At 43.7% G+C, this 27647-nt stretch overlaps 1 protein-coding gene across 1 annotated transcript in view; it reads right to left on the minus strand.

The window, feature by feature from the left end:
- Positions 1 to 27647, minus strand: part of LOC111151981 (exocyst complex component 4) — a 722606-nt gene that overhangs the window by 139950 nt on the left and 555009 nt on the right. Inside the window, exon 12 of the mRNA XM_022510235.1 lies at positions 13482 to 13618. Within this exon, the coding sequence (XP_022365943.1) occupies positions 13482 to 13618 (137 nt within the window). The remainder of the gene's footprint in view (positions 1 to 13481; positions 13619 to 27647) is intronic.

Below are 27647 nucleotides of genomic sequence, written 5' to 3' on the forward strand. Positions count from 1 at the left end.
CTCAAATCACTCTCCCTGGTACTTCCTATTCTCTTTTTTCTCCTGTTATTTTCTTGCATCTTTTCTGCAGTATTTATGGATGAGTCCCACAATCTTTCACCCATTCAGATGTGGGGTGCTGGGTACCATATCACATTCATGATGTATGCCAGGCGGGCTGACAATGTTCTTAGGCCTTCCTTTTACCTGCTTCTGCTCAACTTCCCCTCGCAGTTCCTTAATGCTTTTTTTTTTTTTTTTAAAGATTTTATTTATTTATTTGACAGAGAGAGGTCACAAGTAGGCAGAGAGGCAGGCAGAGAGAGAGAGAGAGGAGGAAGAAGGCTCCCTGCTGAGCAGAGAGCCTGATGCGGGGCTTGATCCCAGGCCCCTGGGATCATGACCTGAGCCAAAGACAGAGGCATTAACCCCCTGAGCCACCCAGGCGCCCCCCTCAATGCTCTTTTTTAAACCTTCACCTTTTATCTCTCCCTTGCTTATCCCCTACAGTCTCCCTATCTGACACAGCAGGGAGGCTTCTTAATTATGTACTTGTAAACATTCCCCCTCTATTCCCCACAGAAATATCTTCAAATCTATCTCATCCTCATTCACTTCCAGTTAATCCTTCTACCTAGGCCCTTAGGGATCCTCCCTACTGCCCCCCAAATCCACTTTTCAATATCTCATATCTCTCTCGATAGATTTCCCAACCACCCCGACCCCCCCCCCCCCTTTTCTTTAAGAATGAATCAGTCTCTTCCTTGATCCCGCACTTCTCTCCAGGGAAGCTCTTCTCCACCCTTCACAGACACTGTCACCCAGTGAATGGCCTTCACTCACCGACTTCCCTTTCTCACTTCTCACTCATTTTATCCATTTATGAACTCTCTCTCCAGGATCTACTCTAGGATTGAACCCAACTATTGCTTTTTTGAAATGCTTTGCATTATTGTATTTTTCCTTTCTAGATTTTCTTTTTAGCTCTTTTAGAAATCCACTGGCCTCCCTCCTCCAAAATGATCTGCCCTTGTATTATGGATTCTATTCTTTATCTTTCTGAATATTTCATTTTATTTTACTTTCTGAATATTTTAAAAGCGGCAATTTTAAACTTCCTTTCCTGTGGCTTCATATTTTTTGGTAGTTCGATGGATGTCAAATGTCCTGTTAGTTGCATTTTCCTCCTTTTCTCATGATAAGGAGTTTTCTCATGTCATCTGCTATTGGTCTGTAAGCTCCCACTCAGTGGGACTTGTCCTCTGTGGGAATCCCACAGTTGCCCTGAGTTTCAGAATTTTGTAGAATTTTTCATTTTAGCACTAGCTGAAATGAAAAAAAAAAAAAAAAAAGCTTTAGTGAAATACTACCTTAAAAGTACCCACATTGTTCACTTACATATATTTTCTAAAGACTGGCTTAATTCAATAATCAATATTTTATTACTGGCTTCACTAATATTCATAGATCCTATTTTATTAAAAAAACAGAAATCAAAAGGAACTAAGATGCTACCTATACACTGCTTTCGACAATAAATTATTAATTCATACTGGAATGAAGATCAATCCTAAATGTCATTCCAAGTATTTGAATTTGAAATATTGACATTGATCAGCGACATACAATTAGCCCAAAGGGAATTTTTCACTCAGATGGAAAAGTCTCCATCCTCACTGACTGCATTTATTAGTTTATCATTTTGTGATAAGCTGGATGGTGTGGGCTACAAAATTCTAGGACATATCCAAATAGCCCCAAAAAAGAAGAGCTAAATTTCCAACAATTATTCCACAAGAGGAGTAGGGTTAATCACAGTACTAGAACCATAATCTACTAATTAATGCACAGCTCAATGGGCCACAGACAGAGCCATCTGTGTAACTATTTGTACCCATTCCCAGGAGGAAGAGGAAAATGAGTATACCTCTTGAAACAGGTGATAAGGCTGCCATGAGAAGGGTCTACCCTCTAGACACAGTTGACTGAATTTCATTCAGAAAACATCTGCTGGTGTTGACTGGCTCTCGTGTGCATGGCTTCCTCTCTGGAGCAGTTGGGAAGTGCAAGTGTGCCTGGTCCCTGGACACAGCTGGGGTGCTGAGTCTTCCATTAGGTAAACAACCCGGGGCAGGTGGGGCTAATTGGATTCAACTGTTCGGTGACAGGCAGGGCATGGCGTTTGCTTTCCCAGGCTGAATCTCCCAGATACTTCAAAAACTAGGAGCCAAGGTAGACAGATGAACCCCCCGTCACGGATGGTTCAAATTCAGCTGCTGTAGTGGATTTTCAGCTGTGAATGATTGGACCTACAGCAGGCCAAAGGGTAGCACAATGTCCACTAACACAGTGATCATGACAAGGAGGGCTGCAGAAATAAGAGGTCATGGTATGCCACCAATTCAAACAAAACAAACACAAAAACAAAACCCCCAAATCCCTTAGGATGAGATGGAGCGGAACAAGAATAGGCAGAGTAAGCAAATTAGGCTCTTTTTATATCACTCTTAAGGCTGGTCAGAGAGCTTGATGACAGTCTGGATTTCGACCTAAGAATCACAACTTCAGAAACATCTGATTACTCTGGAGATGGCTCATGGGAAGCAGAAACAATTCAAGGGGAACTGTGGAAAAGGATTTTTTTAAAAAAATTTATTTATTTGACGAAAAGACAGAGAGAGAGCACAAGTAGGCTGAGTGGCAGGCAGAGGAAGAGGGAGAAGCAGGCTCTCTGCTGGGCAGGGAGCCCAACGTGGGGCTCAATCCCAAGACTCTGGGGTCATGACCTGAACCAAAGACAGATGCTTAACTGACTGAGCCACCCAGGCACCCCCCGTGGAAAAGGATTTGAAATTTGAGAGTTTGTAGAAGGTCACTCTTGGGCATAATTTAATAACAACCTTTATATAGACAAGTTCTCAGAAGAAGGGTTATAGCTGATATTTTAAAAAAAAAAAGCAAGAAGAAAAGAATTATATTGGAACAGAGGACCACAAATTAATATAAAATTTGTCTTAACTGTCAATGTTCAGATTTTTGTTATAAGCACACTAAAGATCTTCATGGAAAGACATCAGACCAGGTAATTGCCTGTCTCAACTCTAAATGCATGCTCTTTTTTGTTTTTTTAAAGATTTTATTTATTTATTTGACAGAGAAAGATCACAAGCAGGCAGAGAGGCAGGCAGAAGGGGTGGGAGGGAAGCAGGCTCTCCGCTGAGCAGAGAGCCCGATGCAGGGCTCGATCCCAGGATCCTGAGATCATGACCTGAGCTGAAGGCAGCAGCTTAACCCACTGAGCCACCCAGGTGCCCCTAAATGCATGCTTTCTTATTGGATTTAGAATAAAACTCAAATTCCCTGGTCTTGAGATCCTTTGTCAATGGTCCTTAATTCTGGGTTGCAGTAAAACACCTGGGAAGCGTTTTAAATGTGTATCAATCACACATTCTGAAGTGGGGCTCAGCATGGATAGCTCTAAGCTCTCGTGATTCTAACGTGTAACCAGAAATAACCTGAATGATGTGCCCCTTGCGCCTGTCCATCCTTCCTCAATATTCACTTCTCTCTCCTTCTCTTTCCCTCTGTTCCAGTTACACGAAGCTTAATGCATGTAAGCTTTGAGTCTCTTGCCATCTTCACACCTCTCCCTCCTCCGCCTGGAATGTTCTTTCCCATATCACTGCATGGCTCCTTCTCAACCTTCAGAATTTAGCTCAAATATCAGGTCCTCTCTGAGGTCTTTCCTGATGCTGTCCCTCACCTCGAAACTTTTTTTTTTTTAAACCATATCACCCTTATTTCTGAGAAATTTATTGTTTATTACTTGATTTATTCTGTATCCTTCATTAGGGTGTGAAGTCCATGAAGGCAGGACCATGCCTGGTGTATTTGCTTCTATACTCTTAGATCTAGAATAATGCTGGCCCCAGAAATGCTTCAAAATAACTGTGGAATAAATAAAGTAATGCATGAATGAATGACAGCAGAGACACATGAAACACCAGGGAAATAACCGAGGTTATAAAGATATCTTTCTTAGGGGAACCCTCCTACACCGTTGGTGGGAATGCAAGCTAGTGCAGCCACTCTGGAAAACAGCATGGAGGTTCCTCAAAAAGTTGAAAATAGAGCTACCCTACGACCCAGAAATCACATTACCGGGTATTTACCCTAAGGATACAAATGTGGTGATCCAAAGGGGCACGTGCACCCAAATGTTTATAGCAGGAATGGCCACAGTAGCCAAACTATGGAAGGAACCTAGATATCCATCAACAGATGAATGGATAAAGAAAATGTGGTGTATATATATACAATGGAATACTATGCGGCCATCAAAAGAAATGAAATCTTGCCATTTGTGATGACGTAGATGGAACTAGAGGGTATTATGCTGAGTGAAATAACTCAACCAGAGAAAGACAATTATCATATGATTTCCCTGATATGAGGAATTTGAGAGGCAACATGGGGGGTTTGGGGAGTAGGGAAGGAAAAAATGAAACAAGATGGGATCAGGAGGGAGACAAACCATAAGAGACTCTTAATCTCACAAAACAAACTGAGGGTTGCTGGGGGGAGGAGGGTAGGGAGAGGGTGGTTGGGTTATGGACATTGGGGAGGGCACGTGCTATGGTGAGTGCTGTGAAGTGTGTAAACCTGGCGATTCACAGACCTGTACCCCTGGGGCTAATAATACATTATATGTTAATAAAAAATAAAAAATTAAAATTACTAATGAATTGATTTAAAAATAAATAATAAATACCAGCAGCAATAACTATCAGCTGACAGTTGGCATTTCCTAGGCATTGCTCTCAACACTTCACCTGTATTATTAACTCTTGCAATCCCACTAACAATCCTGTGCGGTAGGTGGGGTGATCATTTGCATTTGATGGACATGATCCCAAGGCCTGCTCAGGATCCAGCAGCTGAGGAGGGCCGAGCTGGGACTGAGTCTGTACCAACTGCACTCGAGTCCATGCTCCTGCTAGAATGCCTCTCTGAACCATCAGCAACATTTCTCAGGTCCCGTTTTCTCTTTAATTCCACTAGCTCTTCTCTGGGCTTTAGACAAAACCATCCTCACGCTGTGACCTTCGCTGGGTTCTGGACCTTTCTGAACCTCCATTTTCTTATAGGTGAGGTCGGGGGAGTCCTGTCTTCCGGACGGTTGTAGCTGAAGAGACGGGTGAGTGACTGACAGTCCCCCGCACAGTGGCAGAGTACTTTGCTGAGTGTGACCCCATTCCAGTACAGGCCATTATTACTCTGCGGCAAAGTTACTTCAAGAGGCTCCTGTCTGATGTCGCTGTCGGCTGACTTGTGGGGGAGAAATTACGACTGGTTGCTTGCTGTGGAGTCCGTGGGACACGTGGCTGCGTGGGCAGCATCTGTGTCAGCTGACGTGCACCCGAGAGGCAGAGGGAAGCTACTCATTTCATCAGGAAAGATGGAGGAGAGGCGTCCAGACAGGCATCACGCTAAAAGCTGGAGATGAGTATGTGGGAAAAGACATAAGAATATCCTCCTAGATTTCCAAAGTTTAGATCATGGGTGAAGTTAACACCATGAGAATCACTTTTGGGACATTTTAAACTACTCCTTCCCCAGGCCCAAGGCTCAGTGGGCCCAGTGTGGGAAATCCTGTATGGGTGCTTTGATATCTCCCCAAATAAGTTGATGTGAATCCACAGTTGAAAAACAGTGTTTTTGAAAAAGACACGTAAACCAATAACGGATCAGATCATGCATCGAAAAAATCTGTAAATTGTAATACAGCGGATGCCGGAATAGGGTCACGCATAATAAGTTAGAGGAGAGAATGTCAGCTCTCGTTGGCTGAGCGCTTCCTATGAACCAGACAGTGTACATATTTTATGAGTGTTCCTTTGTATTTCCTCAGTATTTCATACAAATGAGTATATCAGTGCCATGTAAGCCAAGCGGGTAAGGGATAGAACAGTTTCAAGAGGCAACCAGAAGACAAGCCTGCGTGGAGCTTACAGAGTTCCCTTGGGTCTTTTTCTGATTCTTTTTTTCCCTTTTTTAAAATTTTATTTATTTATTCATTTGAGAGAGAAGGAGAGAGACACCATGCACACATGAGTAGGGGGAGGAGCAGAGGGAGAGAGACTCCTGGGCAGACTCCGCACTGACTGCAAAGTCTGATTTTGGGGCGGGGTGTGGAAGGGACAACTTGGGTTTCATGATCCCGAGATCACGACCTGAGCTGAAACCAAAAGTCAGATGCTCAACCAACAGGCACCACTGTGCACCCCTCCTTGGCTTTTCTGAGGTTCAAAGTTAGTTTAGACTCTTGGTTTGGCTCAGGTTGTGATGTCAGGGTTCTGGGATCGAGTCCTGCGTTGGGCTCCAGGCCGAACAGGCAATTTGCTCAAGATTCTCTCACCCCTTCTCCCTCTGCCCTTCCCCTGCCTGCACTCACTTTCTCTCTCAGATAAATAAATAAATCTTAAAAAAAAAAAAAAAAGTTTAGGTTTTCCAGCTTTTTCTCTTCGATTCCATTGCCTCTTCTTTGGGCTTAGAGTCAGATAGACTTAGCTTCTGGCACATGCAACCCCCCCCCCCCCCCCCTTAGTTGGGTTATGAAGTTGGCAAGGCAAGCTCAACCATGCTCTCATTCCTGCAGGACGCTGGCCTCTGGCTACTCTGGAAACCGTGGGGCTTCAAGACCCATCACAGGTCCTGGTCTCTCGTTTCTACGTAACACGATCGGGCCACAGAGATCTTAGGACACCGCTTCGATCATGGAGAAGGCAGATCATCCTCCTTACCAAAACCTCCTTGCCAGGAGAGTATTCCCTTGCTTCATACGGGAAGTCTTCAACATTCCCTATTCTGCCCATTCCTACCCAGCCACACTGTCTACCTAGCCATTTTGATTTCTCAACCTCTCCCCCACACATCGCATCTACCCATGCTACCCCACTGCTTGCTCCCCCTGTTCAGTCCATAAGGAGTTTCCTTATTCATTCAGCAAACACAACGAGGGTCAGTGAGTTGCCTAGGCTGGGGCCAGACCTGGTTTCTGCCGTCAGTGATTTCAAGTTTATCCCAATGTCACCCTTTCTTCATGCTCTGGCGTGAGTTCTCGGTCCTCTGTGAACCCTGAGGACGGTTATACCTTCTCCTAATCAAAACATACTGGTGTTTTCTACCAGCAGAGCCACAAAGATTAGAAGATGTTTTATTTGTATTCTCTACCAGGCCCAACCAAGGCAGAGAGACCAAAAAATAAAATAAAATAAAATCAACAAACTGATGCTGAATTGGAAGATGCAGAAACTTTAAAAAACTGTGATTTCCAGTCTTTCAATGACTATTTTGGGACACCTAAGCTGCTGGCAGTACCCCAGGACAAAGAGGACAAGCAGAGGCAGAGAAGCACTCAGCTCGGAAGTAGGAGGCTAATGGACCGACAGGCTGATTGCTAATGCAGCTCATTGGAGAACCCACAGCTGAGTTTTCCTCTAAGCCCCAAGGGGTGGGACTAATTAAGGAAAAGACTTCTAGTCCTCATTACCCTTTTCGGAAATCTCTCTTTATCCAAAGCATGTAACATGACATCATTAGACACTACGGTCTTTCTCTCCAGAGTGAGGTGCTCCCAGAAAGGTGAGATGTTCCTGACCTTCCCTCAGATCTCTCAACTCCCAGTGAATGCTCCGGTTCTCGGGGTAAACTTAGAAAACAAGCCAGCTCTCAGCAGAGGGCATTGTGAGCTTGTGGATTTGATCATTTCTGTAAAAGATATCTGCTGAGAAAGAATCAGATTTGCAATGTTTCCCTGCTCCCTTCTTCCTTCCCCAATGTTATATCATTTTGGATCATTTGAATTGTATATGGCTTTCTATTTAAGTCAGTCATTTGCTGGCAGCAAAACTAGAACATTTCCTGTTTTTCCTCTCACTGTAATCAGGATTTGGCTGTCCAAATTAGGACTGCCCTAATTACTCCACAGCAGGTGCCAATCTGGGGGAGGGCAGTAAATGGGAAGAGAGGAAGTAAGGACACTTTGCATCTTCAGAGTCAGACAGTAAGAAAACACTTTCCCTCTAGCTTGAAAAACTTGATTAAGTAATGGGCAACAGGCACCGTGGGGTTATATGGGGGGGTGTGTGTGTGTGTGTGTGTGTGTGTTGCTTTGTAACAGCGGTATAAATGATTTTCTATTTTTTCCCCTTCAAAGCTTCACAGAATTACTTTTCCCATCCCTGAGATAATTCATCCCAGGCCTGTAAATCAGCGACTGTGGTAGATCGCTACAGACATTACCTTGTGCATGAAATGACCTGATAATGGGCACCAGTAAGTGGACACCATTCCAGACAATTTGGCCAGGAGGGACACCACGGTGGTATGGACTCCTGGGGGGAAGGAACCAAGAGGCTCTGGGAGGACCACAATACATCAGGAACCCAAGAAAAAGCAAGAGCTGTGCTCCGAGAAGAAGTAATACATACAATGGAGACACAGTTGCGCTGTTTGGACAAAATAGTGAAACGTAGATGGCAGAGAAAGAATTCAATCCCTGAAAGGACAGACCACAGCAAACAAAGTTCCTCTGCCTGTGCGGTACATCCAGCTCCTGCTGACTAGCCATTCGCCCCTTTCTGTCCTACCTCAGCAAACTTCCCTCTGTCTCAAGTAATACTCTTCAGATCCAAACATGCACCGATTTCTTCTCATTAAAATAACATATAAAATGACAAAACACGCTTCCTATGACCTCAACTCTCTAGCTACCACCTCCTTTCTCTGCCCCTCGTGGCAGCAAAACTCACTGTAGGGGTTCCCCCTGTACTTCCACGTTCCCCACTCTCCACCTCCTTCTGCAGCGCAGGCCCCTCTGGGTTTCCCACCCACGGGTCCACAGAAACCACTCTGGTGACGATCACTGACGACCTCTGTGAGGTCAGATCTGTCATTCCGTCAGTTCGAATGCTGATCCCACACTTCCTCCCTCCCCTCTGCTCCTTGGTTTCTGGAACACCCGGCTCTGAATTTGCCTCCTATGTCACTGCTGCTTCTCAGTTGCCTTTCCTGGTTTCTTCTCTTCCGGCAAACTTCTTCAAGTCCATGGTCCTCCTCTCTATCATGTTTACACTCACTCCCCTGAGGTTTCATCTCGTCCGCGGTTTTACATACCATTTACACATACTATATATATGTCAATGGCCAGACCCCTCTCCTTTGGATGCCTGCTCCCTATCTCTGTGTGGATGCCCCAGAGACTCCCCCCACCCCAAATTTTAAGTCTTCACTTGCTCGTCCTGTGATGTCGTCCATCTCCATAGCTGGCAACTCCATCTTTCCATCACTCAAATAAAAAAAAAAATCCTAGGAGTCATCTTCGACGCCTTTCTTCCTCTCACACCTTCTAACTAAGGCAGGGAATTCCAAAGATATTCAGAATTCAACCAGTGCTCACCATCCCTGCTGCTACCGTAAGTATGAGCGGTCTTCATCTCTTACCTGGATTGCCACGATAGCCCTTAACTGCGCTCCCTGCTTCCATCCCTGTCCCCATACAGCTTATGCTCAGTACAGTATATGGTCATGGCGATCATGTTGCCCCCCTAGGGGGCTCCCTGTTTCACTCAGAGTAGAAGTCAGTATCCCTATTGTGACCTACAAGGCCCTGCATGGTCTGGCCCTCTGTGCTCTTTGGGACGTCCTCCTCATACCCTCTTTGCTCACTTTACGCCAACCACACTGGCGTCCCAGAGGTGGCTCCTGGAAAACTGCATGCAGAGCCTTGCTTTAGGGCCTTTGCTTTCTTTCAGATACTTCTTTCCAGATACTTCAGCTAATTCCCCAAATTCCTTTGAGCCTCTTCTCAAACCTCAGCTTGAGTGGCCCTCCGGACCACCTTATGTAAAATGGCGGGCTCCTTCTCCTACACTCCAGAGACTACACTCCTACACTCCAGAGCGCATTCCCCCCACCGCTCCCCCCACAGTACTTATTATTTTAAAATTCTTTGTGTCTATCATTCTATTTATTGTCTGTCTTCTCTCTTCCATCTCCAGCAGAATGTCAACTTCATGAAAGCAGCTTCTCGTCTTTTGGTTCATCACTGTCTCTACAAACCCTACAAGTACTCAAGAAACATCAGCTGAATGAATGAAATCCTAGAAACCTGTATGTTGCTTTCAGGATGGGGTAACAAACTGTGTCAACAGTTACTGGAATTAAAGAATATCCTGACAGGCTTAATACGTTTAGGCAAGGACCTCGGGGCACCAGAAGTAACTCAGAGCAGAGAATCACAGACCCATTCCTGATCATCTTAGAGGTATCCTGGCAAACAGTGAAAAATGCCCAAGAGCAAAGATGCTCATAAAAAGAAAAGAAAGGGGGCGCCTGGGTGGCTCAGTGGGTTAAAGCCTCTGCCTTCGGCTCAGGTCATGATCTCAGGGTCCTGGGATCGAGCCCCACATCGGGCTCTCTGCTCAGCGGGGAGCCTGCTTCCTCCTCTCTCTCTGCCTGCCTCTCTGCCTACTTGTGATCTCTGTCTGTCAAATAAATAAATAAAATCTTAAAAAAAAAAAAAGAAAAGAAAAGAAAGTATATGACAGAAATCAGGTGAGTTTGGAGTTAGAGGCAAAATTCTAGAACTGATCATTCAAGATGGTTTGTGAACAATTAGGAAGTGGTCCTCACTCGGAGCCAGGAAGACCTTGCAACGCACAAATCACATGCCTTTGTTCCTATCCTAACTCGGACACTCATTGATTTGCCATAGGAAATGGTAAATCTGGCTCAAGGTCAAGAGTCCTGGTTTCCAAGGGTAGTTTGTAAGCTGTCAAATATGAATAAGAGCTCTTAACAAAGGTTCTGCACAGCAGGGTCAGTGGGTCCTGAAAGTAGAAGGATACCTCGTACTGTGTTTTGCACACCTGTATGTGCCCACTCTGGGGAGACCTGAGGGAGGGGGAGCTGCATTATAAAGGTTAGGACTGGAAGGACACCAGCAAGAAATCTAACAAGTCTCTTATGGGGGCAGATGATAAAATACAGGAAGTACTATCAAGAATGGTGGTAAGGGTCATCTTTGTCATCAGAATCACAGCTAATCATTTTGGGGGAAACTTACTATTTTGCTAAAAACAGTTCTAGAAGACTAACATTTTCAAAACAACCCTATGAGGGGAGATCTATTATTATTCCTTATAATAATAACATTATTATTATTATATTAATAATAATATAATATTATTCCTTATTATTCCTTCTTGCAGATGAGAAAATTAAGGCACAGGGAGGCTGAGTAACTAGTTGTTCAAGGTCATAAGAACTAGTAAGTGGCAAAGTCAGCATTCAGATGTAGGTTCCAGAGCCTGCTCTTGAGTTATAGTCTGATTTCACATTTAGAAAACCCCAGGAACTCCTGAAATACTGGGTAAAGTAGGAATGAGAAGCTCAAAGAAGTCTCAAGAGGTATGCCCCCAAATTTTCAACTTAGCCTTGTCCAGTTGAACATTTTTTTTTTCCAAATGACATACATAAAGAAACTAAAAGATTGCTTATAAAATCAAGAATGACAAGGAATTTGGGGAAGAGCTAAGATTTTCTGATGACAGAATGAGGATTCAAAAATATCTCAGAAGACTGAAACGATGAGCTAAAAATAACATTAAATTTAATGGGTAAATGTGAGATCTTGAATTCAAGTTTTAAAAAAATTCTCTACAAATACAGCACAGAAAAGATAAAGCTAAGTTCAACTACTATTTCTTCAGATATTTCCTTACCCCTACAGCCAACCAGTGGCCACGTCCTACAAATTTGGCTCCTAATGTCTCTTGATTTGTCCCTTCCTCACTATCTCTTTTGCTTCTCTTCAATTCAGAAACTTGTTGCCTCTCTTTCTCTCCCTCCTCCCCCACACTCTTACTTTTCCTGTCCATCACACACAAAGCTCAGAAAAGTCTCCCTGACGCACAGGTCTGTGCCTGGTACTCCCATTTATTCTTCATCAGTGGTTCCCCACTACCTAATTGTACAAGGCCAAGTTCCCTGAGCCTGTATTCAAGAGCCTCCATGTTGGCTCAGCCTTCCTTTCCCAAACCCAAACATTCGTCATTTGTTCTTTCTTTCCCTACTCTTCTCACCTCCTTGACATTGCTCTGGTTCCTTCCTTCAGCTCTTTAGCCCAAATCCTGTCTAAGTCCTCCTCATTCTCCACAAGGCCTACTTCCTACCTGTCACGGAGGGGCTCCTGTCCTCACGTCGTTTGTTTCTTCCTCCTAGAGCATGTTTACCTATTTTATATTTTCTATCACAAATTAACACCATGAACAGTGGTCTCTGATTTCCTTTTCTGTTCTCTACCAAGAGAATGTCTTGGTCTCTGATTTCCTTTTCTGTTTTCTACCAAGAAGGCAAACTCATTCGAGTTAAAATCTCTGACTGACGGACTACTTTATCCTCACATACTCACATTGTCTCGGACCTTGTAAATGCTCAATAAATCTCTGGCAAAGGCGATGCCAGAATGTACCAAGAAGCACTGTGTCCAGCACTGGGTCCTACACAAGAAAGGTAATGATTTTGCTGAACTAACAGGCAACAATGCTGCTACTTCCCCTGTGTCCCTGAAATGTCCTTTATTCTGTCCACCTCCCTACATCCCATCTGTCTCTCTAAAGCCAGCACACATCCACACATCTCACCTGTGAAATCTTTTCTGACTCCAGTCTCCCCTTCTTTTTCTCTCTCATCTTTCCTTCCTTCTGTTCTTTTGTCCCATTTTGTGCAAGTAGCCCCTGATTACTGTACTTTCCTACCTCTCCTTAATTATAGATCCCATAAATTTTAGTGTTTTATCATATACTCTTTTCTTCCCTAATTGTTTCAGGTCTTGTCAAGCAGACCATCATTTGCTCCTATTATTAGCTTCTTGCCAGAAGTGCTAGGATCTGTTCCATAGCTCAGTGAGATTTCCGAGCCCAGAGAAAAGAAATCCGAGGGAAAACTAAAGGTTTTCCAGTTCATAACAATGGTGTTTCAGTTCCGTGGATGCTGGAAACAGGCCTAACTGTCCTGTCATCATGTCACAAGGCTACAGATCAAGCATCTGGAGAAGCACATTTTAAGAACTAAAAAGAAATTATATTGCAGATTATTAAGGGATCCCAAGAATTTCAAATTGCTTTCCTTTAAAGATCTTTCAGGATCACGAGATGGACCGACCACGATCTGGCATCTCCCCAAAGACAAATCTTAACGATTCTAGGTTTTCATGGAAGTCCAGGCTGACACCTTGTCTCTGCCATTCAGCAGTAGTCCTAAGTGGCTCTGTCCCTTGGTCCCTCCCATTCCCTCCGTTGGCGTGACCACACATGCATCTAGGAGGCACGTGCTCTTGTCAATGCCCTTGCCAAGCGCAAAACTGGTCCTTTTTTAGAATGGTGGAGAAACAGTATCCCTAAGCAGGACACTGGTCAGGGTCACCGCCGAAGGTCTACCTGCAGGCCGCAGTGCAGGTGTCCTTGTACTCCTGGAGTTTCACGCACACCATGTTGAGGAACTGATCCGAGTACGCGCTCAGGTCGTGCATCAGGTTCATGAGGTCCTGCACGGTCTTCTCCACAATGATTGTGCTCTGTGAGAGGACACAGAAATTCATGAGTTGTTTTCTCTCTCTCTCTTTTTTTTTTTAATTCAAGTCATGTGTAGGACAAGGAGGGCCAACTGCAAGGATGCCATCATCTAAGACACAAGCTTTCCTGGGGGAGGCGACACTGACAAGTATCGATTAAAAACAACCAAATAATTAACTTGCATGATGCTGGTCTTCCAAAGACCTGAGAAAGCACTTTCTGTGGAAAGACGCAGGACAGGGGTTTATGGAATGGTTTCATGAAATTCTTGGCATCCATGAGATATGGCTATGGCTTTTAAGAAAGAAAATGCATGTTTGGCTGGAGACTGAGTTATTGCATCCAAGGCTGTACTTTGAGATTAGGGACCTACAAAAGGCAACTCAGAGAAAAATGCCCTCCAGGATCTGGAGGAACATAAGGAATAACATGGAGAACATTAGGAGAAGGAAAGGAAAAGTGAATTGGGGGAAATCAGAGGGGGAGATGTACCATGAGAGACTGTGGACTTTGAGAAACAAACTGAGGGTTTTAGTGGGGAGGGGGAGTAGGGGGATGGGTGAGCCGGTGATGGGAATTTTTTTTTTAAGATTTTATTTATTTATTTGACAGACAGAGATCACAAGTAGGCAGAGAGGCAGGCAGAGAGAAGGGGATAGAAGCAGCATCCCCGCTGAGCAGAGAGCCCAATGCGGGACTCGAGCCCAATGCGGGACTCGATCCCAGGACCCTGGGATCATGACCCGAGCCGAAGGCAGAGGCTTAACCCACTGAGCCACCCAGGCACCCCCCAGCGATGGGTATTAAGGAGGGCACGTATTGCATGGAGCACTGGGTGTTATATACAAACAATAAATCTTGGAACACTGAAAAAAAAAAAGAATAAAAGATATAAAAAATGAAGGAACAGGCTTAGAGAAGGAAGTCAGCAGAGCCAAGGGCTGCAAGCCGCGCCCTTTTAGCTACACCCCTGTGCCTCGGAGCTAGCCCGGAGTCTCCCTGCTTGTGGCCCCAACTCTTCCTTGCTAGATCAGAGCATTTCCTACTGTTTCCACCGCTGCAGAAGCAGTGTCCAAAGGGACTCGGACATATTTTAAGAATGGAATTAGAGAAATATCCCAGGGAAACAATAATAATAAGCCCATCTTGCAGCTAGAGACTGATAGTACTGTGCGGCAGTCGGCGTTCTATCTGTAAAGAGGCATATTCAATCAACTCGAAATCTTGGATTAAGACAAGACCGTGTTGTTGAAACCATTAATACCTGCCTCTTTCAGAAGGAGCAGAATTACCGTGGAGTAAATATTAATCACATGCCTAGCATTAATCACATTCCTTCCACCCTGGAAGCCTTTGATCAACAATTGGTTTGTTGAAGATGTGTTTATTTACACAGAATTACAGAAGCTATGGTAGACATGGCCATAAAAGTAAACATTAAAAAAAAAAAATTTTTTTTCCACGCTGACAGTGACCTGTAGGGGGAAAAAAAAAATCAAAGGCATTTTATTCTGCTTAAATGCAGACTATGGGGTACAGGGTCTTGGTTCATTTTTTTTTTTTTTCCTTCTGAAAATACAAAGAATGGCTACAACTGGACAGCTTTTCTCAACACAATGGGGAGGATCAGCTTGAGTTATGAGTTCCCCGCACGTGCTTATTCAAGATTATGTGGCTGCAGAGGCTTCTTATCTTCTGTCCTGCCCCCCCATGACCTCCTCCCTCCCAAAGTAAAATAATCAGAAGGTGAAAAGGAAGGAACGGTTGTATTCTGTAAGGCTAAACCTCACAGGAAACCAAATTATGGTCTCCAAAGAATCCCCACAAGTTCAACTTCCTTTTCTGTATTGATTTTAAGAATAAAGCAGTGCAGCTTCACCCTGATCCATGATCCCGCGCCTCTGTGTTTGTGTGTGAGTGACAGGAATTGATTTGGCTTCGCTACATGTCCCCATGCTGCTCAGAAGCATCTAAAATCCTCATCCCGATTCAGAACACAGGATATCCTACAACACGTGGACAGCAATTAATAAAGCAGAGTGGAGTCAGCCATCCTAACAAAGCCCCCTTAAAGGCTAAAACACTGCAGGGAAGAGGAGCACGGGGAAATTGTTCGGGTTTATTGAGAGAAAGGGCCTGGTTCTATTTCCAATTAAGCTATTGATAATTAACTCTGGGAAGGTTTGGGTAACCGCTTCCTTTCTTACGACTCAATTTAGTCTTTTAATAACCAAGGATGTTTTGGAGGCTCCTCGACTGGCCTTCATCACTCTGGGATTCAGTTGGCGGGCTGGTGATTTTACACAGAGGGGAAGATGTCTAATTGTTCTCAGATCGTCTCAGGTGTGTTTGGTCTCCCTGATTCAATGATCAACTGCTCGAAAGCAAGACTGGCGTTCTTCATTCCATTTTGTCCATCTCCCATCCTTCCCCTCCCCCACTGGTTGACGAATTTTCAGGACCTTCAAGACAATGCGACTAATAAGGGAAACAGTACTAATAATGTTAGCACACAGAAATGAACCTCTCGAATGTCACATACGTCAGGGATCCTAGACACCGGCATCTCTGCACTCCGCAGTATCGCTGGGTGGGTTCAGGGTGGTCTTTGTTTATTCCCGTGACCATGTCAGAGGGGAAGGGGAAAATGCAAGCATCCGGGAACACCCCCCTGAGATAAGGGTTTTGGGGTAAACAGGCAGTACCTACAGGGAATGATTAGAAGGTCGTAGTTTAATTCTAATGATTGTGATCGACAAAAAGCCTATGAGATGCTATATGATTACACACAATTCTCCAGCTATTTGGTTGGTTTACCTTGTCATGGTAGCACTCTGGATAATCAATCACTATATTCTCTTCAAGGAAAATGACACTGTAGTTTGCCAAATGATGGCTATTTTTACAGGGTAGGGGGGAAAAGTTCCCATTTTCCAAGAATTTATTACAATTTCCAAATCAGTGGCTCTGACAGTTAAGTGTTGAAAATATCAAATTTCTAACAAGGTCAATTCTGTTTTTATTTATTTGATCTCTCTGGCACCTCAAATGATGTATTAACTTGTTATTAATTTTGGGATTTGCCAATGGTGAATATAATGACTTTATAATAAGTAAAACCCTGATTATATTCATTAGAATTTCTACTAAACATATCACAAGTGATTGATATTTGTTTAGAAGCAACTCAATTCTCATTTCTTGCAACTTATTACCAGGTAATAAAGTCTGGGCATGACATGAAAAATGAGAAAAGGAAAAAAAAAAAAAAATCCCAAGATAGCGGATGCAATGAAAAAGCCATTGCTATGAAAAATAGCTAAAGTTTCTTATAGAGATGCACCAGCGGACTAAAATAGGAAGAGGGTATATAAGGACCAGCTTTTTGGTTCTGTGCTTTAAAAAAAATTTAACAAATGAATGAAGATGATTGGATCCTTAAGACCTTGTCCATTGTTTGCCAAATGGGGCTCTGCAGCAGGATACTAATAGTAATATTAGAGAAAATGGACTCTAAGTTCAAGTAATTGGAAAATGCTGAGTTAAGGAAAATTGAAGTGGTTTCTTCACTGGATGACTTTGGAAACTTTTACCATGCTAATGTCACTGTGAATCTGAAAGAGGCAAATGTGGTATTCAATCTTCCCTTAATTATTTAAGACAACATTTTTCACAGCACAGCATAGATTTCTTCACATCTGGATCGGTGTTTCCAGAACATGGTTTGGGAATGACTCCCCAGTTCTCTGTTCATACTGATGAGGACCCTACATCCAGCGACACGCTTGAAGACTCATAGGGAGTCCAGCTAGGAACCCGGTAAGAATCTAAGCCTCCTGCTCAGTCCACACCTTTCCTACATGCGCAGCCTTTTAAGTTCTGGCCCCTGCATACCTCTCTAACCTTCTCTCTCGCTTCTCCAAGCATGCTAACCCTGTGCGCCAACCATAAGAAGCTATTAGTTATTCCTTGACCACATCAAGCTACTTCCGGCCCCTGTGTCTTTGAATTTCCTAATCTCTGGGACTGGCATGCCCTTCCTAGTACACGTCTGCCATTCTTGAAAAGTCAGCTCAAAGGCTACCTGCTCTGATTCAAATGCCCCTCGTCAGTGCTACCAGAACACCCTAGGCACAATTTAGTCCCAGCCCTCAATGGGGTATGGCACCCATTGGTTCACTTGACTGTCTCTTCTGCTAGACTATCGATTCCCTTAATCAATGACTATACCCCCATATCTCTATGACCTAGGAGCAAAGTATCTGGCATATTGTAGGTGTTCAAGAAGTACTGATTAATGAAAATGCACAGCACATTCAGGATGGTGAAAAGACAGATTTAGAGTAGAATTATGATGCAAAATAGTGAGCTAACAGCCGGACGTGTGTGGTGAAATTGGACCCACGGCCTCTTTATTACTATATTACTGTATCTTAATTCCCATAGTTCTATCGGCTGAATATTAACTGTGAGTACAGAGTTTATATTTCTCTACAAAAATATTCTGAATTTCACCTAACATTTTCTGTAATGGCAACCCATTATACATATAACAAACTGTGTCAATTTTAAAGTTTAAAGAAATATAAATAAACTCACAAGTCAGGGAAAACAAAACCAAAAACCTTGAGTTTGGGGGTACCTGGGTGGCTCAGTTGGTTAAGCATCTGCCTTCGGCCCAGATCATGGTCCCAGGGTCCTGGGATCGAACCCCACATCAAGCTCCTTGCTTGACAAGGAGCCTCCTTCTCCCTCTCCCACTCCCCCTGCTTGTGTTCCCTCTCCTGCTGTGTCTCTCTCTGTCAAATAAATAAAATCTTAAAAAAAAACAAAACAAAAACCCCTTGAGTTTGGAGAATGTAATCTCTGTATGTGGGCCGTTTTAGTCCCTGGAACAGGAATGGTTCAGAGATACTACAGAGACCCCAAGGTTCTTGAAAACCACTTTTTAGGAAGCATTTGAGAGGAAACAGTAAATTCAGACACACCACCACACTATCACCCCTCCCACACACACACCAGCAATTATGGAGGGAGGGGACTTCACAAATGTTAGATGAGGACAATAATGTTTCTGTTTATTGGGACATAAATTCAACTACCAATCAGTAAAGCTTGTCACACCACGCCATCCTTCTAATTATTATCAGGTCCACGTGATAGCTTGCTGTGAACAATAACAGCTATAGTGATGACAATACTGCTGTAAGCCAAAAGGAAGTCTGCTTTTCATTTTTTAATCTATATTTTGATGTGTGTGAGGTTTAAAATGTTCTGAACGGGTCTGCTCCTTTAACAAGCTGCCTGGTAAAAATCTGTGCCTCCAAGGAGCTGGCACCTGAGCAAATGCCCTTCTACTCTCCTCCCCTTCATCCTCCACTTCACGGGCAGAGCGATCTGTTGAAGACTTCCGTCTCCTACAGAAATGAGTGCTTAAGTCCATCAAAAGACATGAACACCGGGAGTGATAGCAGTTGCAAAAAAAGAGGCGACTGTAGTGTTGTCGTGTGCATCAGTAGCTGAAGGGGCAGAGACCACGTGGTGTAGTCACACAGTGGAATACTACAAAGCAACGAAAAAGGGCGAGCCACCACGGTGTGTGACAACGCGGGTGGATCTCGCTGACCGTGTGCTGAGTAAAGCATTAAGACACGAAGTGAAACAACTGCATGACGGCTCGTATTGTAGCTCAAAAACAAGCAGAAGTCATCTCTGGTGGCAGAAGTCAGAACGGTGGCCACCCTTGGAGGACATGGGCCCTGATGGAAAAGGTGAGAACCTTCCAAGTACTGGAAACATCTTGACTGAGCAGCTGTTTCACGAGTAAACACATATGTACGAATTCTTCCCACTTAAGGTTTGTATGGTTTATAGTTTCTAAGTTTAAAAATGATGTCTGATTATGTCTCTCACCAACTTAAAGCTCTTGAGTGCACAAGGGTTCGCATTCTTCAGACCAGCAAGGCCCTTCATGACTGGGCTCCTGTCTCCTCCTCCAGCCATCGGCTACCACCTCCCCTTGCCTCTCTGGGATCCTCCTACCTGGGGCTTCTTCAGCTCTTCGCTCCCATTTCAGGGCCCTGCACTTGCCTACGAAGTTCTGTCCCCTTCTTCCTTTCTTAGGGTACTCTCCCTTATCTTTCAGATCCCAGCTAAAACCTCCTTTCTCTAGAAAAACTCTTCCCAACTTCCATTAGGCCCTCCTGTTAAAAACACCTAGAACATCTCTCTCCTGTCCCTTTGGTTCTACTTCTCTGGAGAACGCAGATGAATATACTTTTGTTAGGGGAGGGGAAGAGCCCAACTGGGAAGGACGTCTAATTGGTGGTTACATACAGACAGGCATGTAAGATGTCAGTCGTGCACAATTCTGTCCAGCTATTATATAAAAGAATAGGTACCCTTCAACAACTTGTCTGACAGCACCATCTGTCTGTGCATAAGTATTCTAGAGCAGTGGTTTTCACCCACGGGCTATGTTCAAATTGTGAAGATGTAGCAATATTGCTGGCGACACTATTATAGGCCACTGGATGCCAACTTTGGGAAGGATGAGAAACTGTCTGCGGGTAGGGCAGGGGACTTAATTATTAAAGAGATACACATTTATTATGTAAATATCTTCTCTGACCCAAATATGAGGAGGAGACAAAAAGAGATAACTTCAGGAGATAAAAAGCCAGATCAGACAAGGTTTCCACCCTCCAGCAGTTTTAGATATTAGTAGGAGGAGACCAGTGAGTTCACAAATAAAGACCATAAAGTCTCATAGTTGCTACTATCCTGGGCATCTGTACTTGGTACAGCAGAAGCAGGAGAAGGGAAGTTAACTGCACTGGGGTAGTGGTAGGGAAGTGGTGGGAAAGAGGAAGTGATCTTGGACTTGATTTCTGAAAGATCAATAATAACTTATAGATTGACAAAAATGGGGAAAAAGCACTTCAGGTATAAAGAGCAGCATGAATGTGAAGTAGCATGAGGTTCAGGGAAGTGCTGTGATGAGGGTGTGTGTGTGTGTGTGTGTGTGTGTGTGTGTGTGTGTGAGTGTCTCGATCGGGAAGGCTACGAGGGAAGTCAGAGATAAATGTTGGTGGTCCTTGCATAACAAATGTGTGCTTGGTACCTACGTATTTGGAATATCCCTCTTTACCCTCTCCAGCATGAAAATGCAACAGACTAATCCTGTCGGATGTCACTAATTATTAGATGATCCATTCCAACTGTAGGAAGGTAATTTCAAAAGGTTCTACTCTTGAGAAAAGACAAACTTCTATAATGAACAGGGAAACACATTCTAGCAGGTTGAAGAGAATTATAGTTCATAAATAGGCTTAAACAAAGAATACAAGGTCAAATTTTGGGCAATCAGCAATACTGTATCTCTTGAGAATTCACATAAGTGATTATAAAATTTAGCTGTCAGTCAATAACTTGGAAAATGTATGTTACGTAAACTATTCCTAATATTTTCTTAACATTTTGGCTAGAGGATCACTCTGCTTGAATAAAATCTGTGCCTAACATATCTTATCAGCACAGCTGGCTCTTTATGAGGTTTATTTAGGGGCTTGTGATTTCATATTCAAAACAAAACAATGTAACAGGAGAGGGGAAGAAAGTATACAACAGTTGTGCTTAGTTAGATTGTGAGATACCAGGGACGATCCTTGTTTCCTAACATGCTTCAGATCAATATGACTGTGTGTCCAGGTTATTGGTTCCCCTGGATAGGTAAGGGAACCCAGGGAGTGGAAATATATCAATGAAAAGGTGAACAGTGACACTTCTAAGACTCTAGCCCAACACACACACACACACACACACACACACACACACACACACACCCAAGTACCTTCAGATTGCTATTCAGCAAAATACACAGTGCTACAGAAGACATAGAAGTTCAACAACATTAGCAGCTGTAGTACTTCTTTTGTGCCAAGCAATGCTCTTGAAACAAGTGGTATTCCAAGAGAAAACGCCAGTTAAGAGCAAAAAAACACTGTAGTGGAATAGCAGTGAAAAGGTGGGAAGAACTGAACTGGGATCTGGAAGATGGGGGCGGGGGGGGTTCAGAATACCCGGGGAGGGAGAAGCAAGGCATTTCAGACCAGGGAAAAGCTGGTCTTGTGTGGCAAACAGGAGATGAGGGAGGCTGGAAGGGGAGATTTGCTGTGGAGGAACCAGAGGAGAAAGGGCTGACCGGCCAGAGGGCGCCTGCCCAAGGAAGGCCTGGATGGCAGGCTGAGGGCTTCTTCATGTGGGGACAGAAGCAGGGCAGTGGATAAGGTGGTGGATGGAACTCAGAATCCCAATCCTAGAGCTGAAAGCAACTATCCACAGTCCAATTCTCTGGCTTTAAAAAGGAAAATCAGAACAAATATTAAAGGGCCTGTCAAGGGTACATAGTTGGCTTAGGATACTTCAAAACCTAGAATCCAGGTCTCTGAGCTCCCTCTGGCCAAAGCTGATGATTAGAGGATCAAGTGGAATCAATTATTGTAGTTGATGATTTTTATTGAAAAAAACAAAAATAAAACAAAACAACAACAACATGAAAAATCAATATCAGGAGACAGAAAAAAATTCGTTTGTCACCCTTTGAGATGACTATTGAATCAAATTCTTTGAAAATTGATAAAGAAAAAGAATTACTCATTTACTTTGTCTTTCTGGTAGAAACCATATCTATTTCAGGATTACCAAATAGGGAAAAGTTCTCCTTTAATGAAGAATGCCAACTGGGAAGTAGGGAATAACAGAATTAGAAAATCATTTCAAGTCTCTAATAAAACAATTGATTTGGGTAAAGATTATCCATTGCATTAAAACAAATCGATGAAAGTTGATAGGGAAAATGAACGTTTTTGTAGTGGCAAAAATACACTGCAGAGATTACTTTCCGGACACACAAGGAAAACCGTAACTACACGGTGGAGGGACGAGATGGTTGCAATTCCCATCCAGGGGCCAACCTTCACATCTCTAATGTTAGGAAGGTCTGCGTATGTGATGGAACATGAAATCTAACATCATCCATTATATATTCTTATTGACACTATTTAACGTCAATCTAATCGCACTTTTTTTAAAAGATTTTACTTATTTATTTGACAGACAGAGATCACAAGTAGGCAGAGAGGCAGGCAGAGAGAGGGGAAGGGAAGCAAGCTCCCTGCTGAGCAGAGAGCCCGATGCAGGGCTCCATCCCAGGACCCTGGGACCATGACCTGAGCCGAAGGCAGTGGCTTAATCCACTGAGCCACCCAGGCACCCCTAATCGCACTTTTAGATCTATATCAAGTAAGAGGAAACAGGAAGCTATGAGGAATACAGAACACGGGACAGTGCAGAGCACAGGTGGCTGGCTCTGTTCAACACATCAATGTTGGGGGGAGAAAAGGACTGTTCTAGATTAAAAGAGCCACGTCACAATTACAGTCATAGATGGAATCCTAGTTCGGCTAAACTTATTGTAAAGAACACTTCTGCAAAATGTGGGAAATCTCAAATTTCTAGATATCAGAAGATATTAAGAACTTACTGCTCACACCCATAACCATGACAATGTCATTGTGATAATGAAGAAAATGGTCTTATTTTGTAGAGGAGTAATACTAAAGTATTTTGGTATGAAATAGCTTGAAGCCTTGCTTCAAACATGAGAAACCCAGAGGAAACACAGGAAGCACTAGTTCTCAGAAGCTGCAGAAAGTAAACGAAGTGAGCCCTGTGAGTGCCCAGCTGGAGATTCCAGGCCACCATGCAGGGAAGGGGCGGGGGGTGCCCGTAGGGAGCCTGGAACTCATACTGAGTGGAGGACACAGAATCTGGAGCTATGGAAGGTTAAGGGAAGGAGGCCTTTGTGGGGGTGAAATACTTGAGGGGAGGGAGCTGTACAAAAAAACCAAGGGAGAGGGAGAGTTCCAGATCGTTCTGGAAGTCTTTAGCAGAGTCCCCTCAAATCTTTGGCTGAGTACTGATCTGTGCCTGTGGGGCAGGAATTAAAAATGCTGGTCAAAGAACTACCTAAAAAAAGCAGGTGGAATTCCCAGACTTCACACAGGGCCAGGAATGGTTTGCATTAGCTAGAGTGATGAGCCACTGCATAGACTCAGCGTTGGATTGAGTCCTCAGGAAGGTGCTGTGTCTCAGGTAGAAGGGGGAGTGGGGGCAAACTAGCCTTAGATTAAAGGTTGCCCTGGACATGACTCACAAAGCCTGGAAGCACACCTTGAAATGATCAGTGTAATTCTATCACTAAAACATGTCCTAAAGCAAATCTCAATATTTAAAGCGCTACAATAAAACCCAGCACCCCAAATTGTAAATAATAGTAATAATAAATCAGCATGCCCAGCATTCAACAGAAGTCTGCCTGGCATGCAAAGACGTGGGAGAATACATAAGGAAAAGGAAAATAGTTCAGAAGAACAGTCCCAGAAATGACACAGATGATAGAATTAGTAGACAAGGAGGTTAGAACCACCGTGATAAATACGTTCTTATGTTCAAGAACATAAAGTAAAACATGAACACGACAAGAGAAATGGAAGACACAGCAATGGAAACTACCCAAAATGAAACACAGAGGGAACAAATGACAACGATGAAACAGAGAGTCAGTGAACTGTCCGTGGGACAGTATCAAGCAAGCTAATATATGGAACTAACGTTCCCGAAGGAGGCGGAGGGCAGGAAAAATACATAACGGCTGGACATTTTCCACACCTGATGAAAACTTTATGCCCACAGATCCAAGAAGCTCCGTGAACCTCAAACGGAGGGTGACAAAGACTACAGCAAGACACGTTATCACCAAATTGCTGAAAACCAGTGAGATTAACAGAAAAAAATCTTAAAAACAGCAAGAAAAAAAGGAAATGAAGTCTGAAAGGAAAAATGAAGAATTCAGGCCTTTTGACCCCCATCTCAATGCTCTCTCTAGGGCTCCACACTGTGCCCGGTCCTGGGGAAGGTGGTGGGAGATGGAGGGGGATGAGGCTGACATGCGGCGGTGAGAGACGCAGGATGTGATAGCCAGCTGACCATCTGGGGCCCCGGCAGGAGCGTGGGGTGGCTTGGCCAGCGGTGATGGGGGAGCAGAGGATCCGAGAAAGAAAGGAAAGAACAGGGACAGAGAAAAAAAAAAAAGTGGGGAAAACGAAGTATGGAAAAAGCCAAGAAAGAAGAGTTTCAAGGAAGAGGGGTAGTGTAAATTCCTCTGATTTTTATGAACAAACAAACCACTCACAAAATCCTCCACTGGAGAAGGAAAACTCTCCAATGTTAGACTGTCTCCAGGTAGCAGTGTGCCCTGGAATTTTACTCTCTTTCTGCTTAAAGGGCCCATATTATCCCATGTGCTAATGTCTAATTACATACACATTAAAAAAAAAAAAAAAAAACTCAACCGTCCTTCATTCTTTTCCTTAACCCAACCAACACAAACTGTTTTCTTTAAAAAGATGATTTATGGGGCGCTTGGGTGGCTCAGTCAGTTAAGCGACTGCCTTCAGTTCTGGTCATGATCCTCCCACTGGGGTCCCTGCGCAGTGGGAAGCCTGTTTCTCCCTCTCCCTCTGTCTGCCACTCCCCTCCTGCTCGTGTTCTCTCTTCCTGCCAAAGAAATAAATAAAATCTTTTAAAAAAATAACAAAGGGAATTTACACAAAGAAAAGCTTAATAGCAAGAAACAGCATAAAAGTAAAAAGGCATGAAAAAGAACAAATATAGATGAACTTACATGAAATAGATATATTCAAAGTTAACCAAATTCTAGCCCCTAGCGACTTGATCAATGAAGGTAAAATACTCAAGTACCCTTGTTTCCTTTCTCTTATTTTGGATATACCTGCAAAAATAAACAGCATTTGTAGAATATAAATACGAACGTGAGAACAAGCTACCTACCTATCTACCCACCTGTCAATCTATCCACTATTTACTGAACACCTACTATGTGCCAGACACTACCCCTATGCTGCATCTGGGAATACAACAATTATAAAGAAGTGGGTCACACAGAGTTCTAAGAGCTTTATAGGCAGCATCTCACTTAACTCCTTATAAATTCTATTTAACTATCTATAAGATGGGTATTGTTATCCTTATTTTATAGCCAAGGAAAATGAAGTACTAAGAGATCAAAGAGTTGGGCACCTGGGTGGCTCAGTGGGTTAAGCCTCTGCCTTCGGCTCAGGTCATGATCCCAGGGTTCTGGGATCAAGCCCTGCATCAGGCTCTCTGCTCAGCAGGGAGCCTGCTTCCCCTCCTCCCTCTCTCTCTGCCTGCCTCTCTGCCTACTTGTGATCTCTCTCTCTGTCAAATAAATAAATAAAATCTTAAAAAAAAAAAAAAAAAGATCTCAAAGAGTTGTCCAAGGACATGCAACTAGAAGACTGTAGCTTTAGTCAGGATGTCAACCCGGGCAGCCTGAACCTTTTGCGGCTTCTAGTAAAAACAGGAACAGTGAGTGATGAGTTAATCTTTCCAGGCAGTCTAAGAAGCCAGGTGCGGCCCGGTCAAGGTGAATAAGGACTGACTATGGAAAGATGTCACGATGACCTTCAGACGATGGTTTCAGTGCTACAGCTGGTGGAACCAGAACCAGATTTATGGGAAGCTGTGAAGGCGCTGTGTGGTGAGGGGACAGAGATGCTCCTCTGAGACATCTGTCAGTGAGAGGAAGGTGGGAAATAACCCAGCAAGCAGACATGACAGAGTCAGGATAGGAAATGGAGATGGAACTCTCTTGCTGGTCACCAGGCTATTCTGTATGACTGGCCTTCTGGAGGCCAAGGCCACTCCAATGCCAGCAGTTCAGCCAGGAGACTCTTCAGTGACAGTTTTGAGGCAGCAAGGAATCTAGGCTCTGTCTCTTCATACTTTCCCGATACCTGGACTCTTTGGTTCACCCAGAATGCCCATCTCATGCGAAAGTCCTGGACTATGGACCTAAGACTGCCATACAGGCTCAGGCTAATAATCCAAACTATTTTAAAGTTATCTTTCTGAAATTATGTTTTCGCATAATTTTCCATGCCCTGCTAACAACATCACCATAGCAATTTTTAACACCCTTCTTCCTGAGAACTCAGAGTACTTCGCAAATATCTCAATCAATATCCCAACAGATTGTGAGAAAGTAGAGCAGTCATTATCATCCCCATTTTTTAGCAAGTCTAACACTTAAAAGCGGTTTCAAGGAACAAGTATAACACTTAGGAAGAGGTTTTTAAAGAACTCTAGAACATCAAGCTGCCACCAAAGGTGGCCTTAAGTGTTTGCATTTCTTTATAGTTCTCAAATTCTTGTTCCACTCTGACTCGTTTCTGTCATGCCACAAAGCGGCTGTATCCACAGAAACCCTTCTCTTGAGGTAGCAGTATATCCTTCAAGCGTTTTCTGTGATTATTTTGCCCTTTGAAAGATTTCACATCCTTTGCCACTCCATTTAGTGCCAATAGACAAACGAAGCTGGAAATTCACAGAGCAGGACCTTTATATTTGTTCTTTTCTGCCGGCAAAGGCCGGGTCTCTTCAGCAGGAGACGCCATGACCCACAATGAGGCAGGAGTCATGAGGGAAGAGTCATGGATATGTAAATCAGCGTGTCAGAGGAGGAAGTCCGGCCGGACCCAGTGGGAGTCGCGTACTATGCACACATTTGTTCCACTCCATGCGGGCTCACCCGTCTTTGGTGGCTCATTCCACCCAACAATCAATTATGCTGACAAGTTCCCCTACACATTGTTTCAGCCTCAGTTACTCATGGCGCTCAGAGGTGAGATCTGGGGTCCCCTTAGGAGAAGAATGAGCAAGGAGCTTGGCTTCCAGGAAAATAGAACATATGGAACTGTTTGAGGGAGACAGTGTTCGTGCAAGCGTGCACACACAAGGGAAAATTTGTTCAAGGGTAAAGCTACAACTCAGATATGCCTCATATAGGGAGAGACGACAAAATTGGTGAAGAGCGCATACATTTTTTAAAAGTAGGTCTTGTTTTTGATTAAACGGGCTGCTGCAAAC

Source organism: Enhydra lutris, unplaced genomic scaffold (genome assembly GCF_002288905.1).
Source record: "Enhydra lutris kenyoni isolate GAN:26980312 unplaced genomic scaffold, ASM228890v2 scaffoldscaffold27, whole genome shotgun sequence".
Lineage (NCBI taxonomy): Eukaryota > Metazoa > Chordata > Mammalia > Carnivora > Mustelidae > Enhydra > Enhydra lutris.